Source organism: Aplysia californica, unplaced genomic scaffold (genome assembly GCF_000002075.1).
Source record: "Aplysia californica isolate F4 #8 unplaced genomic scaffold, AplCal3.0 scaffold00462, whole genome shotgun sequence".
NCBI classification, from domain to species: Eukaryota; Metazoa; Mollusca; class Gastropoda; order Aplysiida; family Aplysiidae; genus Aplysia; species Aplysia californica.
This window is the reverse complement of record NW_004797732.1, coordinates 75,369-80,724: the sequence shown is the minus strand read 5'-3', so window position 1 is coordinate 80,724 and position 5,356 is coordinate 75,369. Positions and strand designations below refer to the sequence as shown.

Genomic DNA, 5,356 nt, shown 5'->3' with positions numbered 1-5,356 from the left:
CAAAATACCGGAGCCCCTTTTGGTACTAATTCTAAAAATGACGAAAACGTCACTAAATTGGTCATTAAATCAAAACAAGTGAACCTATTTTGATAGTTCTTCATCTAATGAATGAAATCCCGATAAAAGAGACATGTTTTCGGCAATTGACGAAAAGTAGTTCAATGTCAAAGTCGTTATAAAGGAATGTGACCGAGCCGCGGCTAACAGGTTGGTGTCTTCATACATTTGATGGCTTTACAATGATGTTCATGGGCGTCCCTGCTGTAATAATTAATTAGGCTCTTTACTGTCGAAGGCAGACGATGTGGATTAAAACCTTTCTATTACACCAACTAGTACAGTAGCATGTGGTGATGGATTTTACATAGCATAATATCTTTTCTTAGTATCCGGACTACGTCGTTATAAACTGTTGACAATGCTTCCCATTCACAACGAGGTAGTGCAAAATAAAATTAGACTTCACGTTAATATGTGAGGCTGCATGATGAAATCAGGTGCTCGTCAAAATACAGAAATCGGAGAAACGGGCATTTTTCGGACAGTTTGGACATTTTTATCAAATTTTTATTTTTGGGCTCAACCTCTTTTATGCCTACATAAAAACACATTTCTATGTGAATTTTACAGAAAAACATTGGTTAAAGGCACAACATATTACATTTTTCTATTCAAGAACTCTTTAGCTATTGGAGTTACCAAACTTTGAGTCATTTTCTCGCTAATTTCACCACTGAACTGAAACCAGGTGACCTCACTTCCTTCAATCGCAAATATCTTGAGCTCTATTCAAGATAAATGGATATTTATTTAATTGAAAGCAAGGCAAATAAATAATCTTTCTGATGATACCAATAACTCCACATGCCCAACAAATGACGAGCGCGTCGGGACACATATGTATGAAGTATGAGTTGCAGGCCAGGCCAATAGGAAGGGGTTGCAACAACATGGTGACAGTAAAGATTTTAGACTTACCAATAACACGCGACCTCAGTGTTTTCTTGTCCAATCTCCATTTTTTTAAACATTAAAAATGTGACTCCTCTAAAGCTCACTCTTTGTTAATAAACTGTTTTCACTGTTATTAAAAATGGAGACATGACAAGAAAGCACTGAGGTCGCGAACATCCTACAACCAACTGTTTGAGTGGAAGAGTCCAAGGTTCCAAAACGTTTACACAAGTTTATTAATTCTCTCTCCCTCTGTGTTCAGGTGATGTCAGAGACGCACCCTGTGAGGTTTGAGAAGTTGATCAATGGCGAGACACGCCCCCGCCTGGCACAGCCCCGCCCCGAGGGCTATAAGATCAAACACAGGGCCGTACACGTAGGTTCTTTTATGTTGTTTCTTCTGACCGGTTAACACAGCTTATGTTCTACTCTTTTTTATTATTATTATTGCCACCATTGTTATAGTTATTGTTGTTGTTGTTGTTGTTATTATTATTATTATTATTATTTGTATTATTATTGTTGTTGTTATTATTATTATTATTATTATTATTATTATTATTATTATTATTATTATTATTATTATTATTATTATTAATATTATTATTATTATTGGCATCATTAGTGATATAAATGTAGTATTAATTATTGGGAGGTGATGATGTCGTTGATGTTGTTTGCTGTTTTTTGTTGTTGTCATTGTTATTGTGACCAGCCAAATGTGAAATCGTTCTTTTTTTTAAATTTGATTGTTCGGGAAGGTGATACAGCTCTCTGCTCCCTTTGCTCATTTATATCATAAGTGGCTTCATTTTCTATACATCTGCACTAGGGTAGAAGGGCCATTGAACCGATATCGTACCATAGAAAGGGAAGTTTTTAAAAACCTTTTCTGATGTGTTTTTTTCGGCCTTTTGTTTGTTTGTTTGTATGTCTGTCTGTGTATTTGTTTGTTTGTTTTTTTGTGTATTTGTTTATTTGTTTGCTTGGGGTTTTTTTGTTGCTGTTGCTGTTTGATAGTTCTTTTTTTAATAGTTTGTTAGCTTTTTATTGTTTTGGCTTTTTGTTTTTAGTGGAGGGTACTATAAGTCTTCTGTTAGTTGTTTCATAAGCGCATGTTTGAGGAAATTGTTAGATTTCAATTATGTCAGGAAACGATTACTGCATTAGCGTTTTCCCTAAAATTGTTGTGATCTCTTATATATTTGTTTTCCCTGCAGACTCCCAAAGACAGAAGAAGCGCGTCTGCCAAAGTCAAAGTGGTGTACATTGACCCTTTGTCCAGGGAGGAAGAGGAAAAGGTCAACCGGATGTCGGTGGATGAAATCGTCAACTTTCAGGTCGGTGGAATGAGCCGCGAAGGTACGGCCGCGTCCATCCACAGAGCTTTCCAGGAGAGCGAAAGCGCCGGCGGTATTATAACGGTCAACGAAGAGACAGACGGGAGCCTAAGGCCGTCTAGGGTGACCAGCTCAAAGGCCTCTCGACACCACAACAGCCGGCCGAGCTCTAACTACAGCCAGCACAGCGAAAAAAGCGGAAGCGTCTCGGGACCCAAGCTCAAAACACTTCCGGTTCACCCCTCGGCGAACCAACAAGCAGCAGATCTCGGTATAATCTCCTACGGTGCGAGAAACCATCCACCAGTCAACGAAATGCCGAGAGCGGCGGCGAAAACTCCGGGTAAAATCAGCCCTGTGAAGCCGTTACATCGCGCTGGTGCGGGCCAGGGAAGCAGCATCAAAGCGGGACCGATGCCAGGGGAGACGGAGTTTATCAAAATCACGTCTCAGTTGAAGGTGGCCAACCCGAGTGGCGGTATCCCCACGCCGCCGGGACAGGCCGGTGCTCCGGCAGGCTCTTTCCCCCACTACCAATTCTCCCCCGGAAGTAACACACCCAGAGATCCCGACTATCAGTCAGACGTCTACCAAGTGGACAACGTCAGCGAAGGCAGAGACCTCGCCGAATTTGACAATAATAATCCTAAATTCTCCTCCAGGAATGTCACACCTACTTTACACAAAGACGGGAATATCAGTAATAGATCTAATAATAATAACGCCTCTAACAGCGCAAGGAACAACTTGTCCGCCGAGAAAGCCGATGGTGAGAGAGACGAGGCTGGACAAGAGGAGAGGAGGGAGGAGGAGAAGGAGTTGTTGGCGGGTAGCGTCACCTCGGAGTCTCCCGGCCCCACCGCCGTGGCCATCAGTATTCCTACAGCGGACGAGTTGTCTGACTCCCCGGGACATTCGCCCGTCAGACGCCCCGACGACGGACTCACGCAGAAACAGCGACGTGAGAGGGACATGACGAACGAGCAGATTGATCAACTCACACACTTGATAGGCGACGCCATCGTCGAGTCGTAGGGCGCGCTCTTTTGTATTTAAAAGTAAAAGTCTTTCTCTTAATCAATTCAATATAATAAATGTGCTGTGGGTTTCAGTAAGACCGACATCTTGCGTAGTCTTATTGACAGTTGATAGCGTCTGAGTCCCTCGCTGGTAACCAATCTTTTCTCTTCCAGTGTTTATACACCCACAACGACACACGTTTGGTCATTTAGGAGGTGGGCTTTGTGCCTACCTGTCAAGGTCAACCGGGGCTGAGAGAGATACATTGTTACAGCAGATAGACCGAGATACTCTATAAAAAATTTCCCCATACGAGAATCAAACTCGGGTCTTCTACGTTGCACAACAAAGCACCAGGATGCTACACCACAGATACACAAGTCCCCTGTATTTCACACTGTGGCCTGAAACTGTAGATTGAAAAGTACAAGCCAGCCGAGGAAGCTGTTGTGAGGTCTCGTGAGTTTTGCTCAGAAGATTAACACAATACTGTAAACTCTCCGTTTTGAAGCAAGTGAATGAAATCTGTATAAAATGTGTATCCATCATACATAAAACTTTGAGCTAACGTTTCCATCTCCGTCTGACTAGCGACCAGCACATCATCATGGATTCCTCCATCTTTTTTTTTACCACCCCCTACTTCATTTAAAGAATATATTTTGGCCAGTGATTACGGGAAGACTTACAGCGCTGAAAGAACCGCGTATTTCTCCTTCTCTTGATAGTTTGTATTTTCAAGTATGAACAAAAACGTCCCCCCCCCCCCTAAGTTCATTCCGGAGAAAGTGTCTTTTTTTCAAAATAGGTGTTGAGGATAACAGAACTTTTCAATTCTCTGAAAAAACCAACAGAAATGTTGCGTTTGCGTCTAACTAAAATGTTGTATGTTTTTCAGTAGTTGCATTATAACACAATAGCTCGATTTTCTGAGAGTGTACGTTAGACAGTGTGATGAGTATTTGCGGAATGGGAGTTAAATCTTAACCCAGAATAATTGTGAAATTTATCATGAGCTTGAGGATGACATGCTTATTTGTGTAAATGGTTTATGGGTTTATGAGTTGATTATAAGTCTTTAGCATCTCAAAATGTTCTGTCGTCCTCAGAATAGAACAGCCCGTTAATGAGGGTAGAAAATAGGTTGTCTTTCTTTGCTGTCAACAGTCTGTCATGAACGACATAAACGGTCCTCTGGTTTGCTCTGGTCCTGTTGTGGAAGCAAATAACAAACACGGACAACAGTGACGTGTGCACACTGCTTACGTGTCTCATTCTGGTCAGCGTCAGTTCGTTGTTCAGAATTTTGGTAAAAAATTGGAAGCGACCTATAAATACAAATTTTGAGTGGTTGGCGGGCGCTCTGATATGGTTTGCTCCTTCTTTTCTATCAAACTTCTATCGTCCTTGTTAATTTTTTCTTTTTTTGTTTGTTTATTACTCTCTAGTAAGGCCTCTAATTTTTTACACTTTTTATTATGACCCATTTGTGTTGCAAGTGCCGTAAAACTCTTACTAAAACTGGCCTATAAATTATGAATTGAAATATATTATAATATGTGTCTAATGACACTAAATCATGAACATTTTCTCTTTTTTCTTGGATTCTATTGTTATCTTTGATATCAATTTGCATAGATGTATAATTCTTTTTGTTAATGATTTGGTCTCCAAGTACATTGTTGTATATGCCTCTGACATAATTCATGTAAATGGTTTTTGTTTTGTTCGTTTTTTGATAGTCTACATTTATTAGGTGCATGAATTCCAATTGCCATGGTCGTATTTGTTGATTGATATTTTTTAAGCTGCGTCTCAAATGCTAAACCATTGTCTCATTTTAATTTATTTTCCTATTTTGTATTTTAATGAATTGTTAAGTTTATTATGGAAGACAACAAACAATGACTGTGATATTTTGTGTCATAGCCTGGAGAAAACAAATAGACAAACTGAAAGTTCATTCAGCTTTACACAAGTTTGTTGCTCAAAAATATGTCTCAGTCTTCTATACATAACATTAATTGATACAAGAAGAT

The 5,356-nt window shown here is 40.0% G+C and overlaps 1 protein-coding gene across 1 annotated transcript; it reads left to right on the top strand.

The window, feature by feature from the left end:
- The first annotated feature begins 1,117 nt into the window (after positions 1 to 1,117).
- On the top strand, positions 1,118 to 4,735 carry LOC101861680. Its single transcript, XM_013086390.2, has 2 exons — positions 1,118 to 1,333; positions 2,178 to 4,735. Exons 1-2 carry the CDS (start codon positions 1,223 to 1,225, stop codon positions 3,330 to 3,332), a joined length of 1,266 nt encoding a protein of 421 aa, XP_012941844.1. The 5' UTR covers positions 1,118 to 1,222; the 3' UTR covers positions 3,333 to 4,735.
- Positions 4,736 to 5,356: the final 621 nt, after the last annotated feature.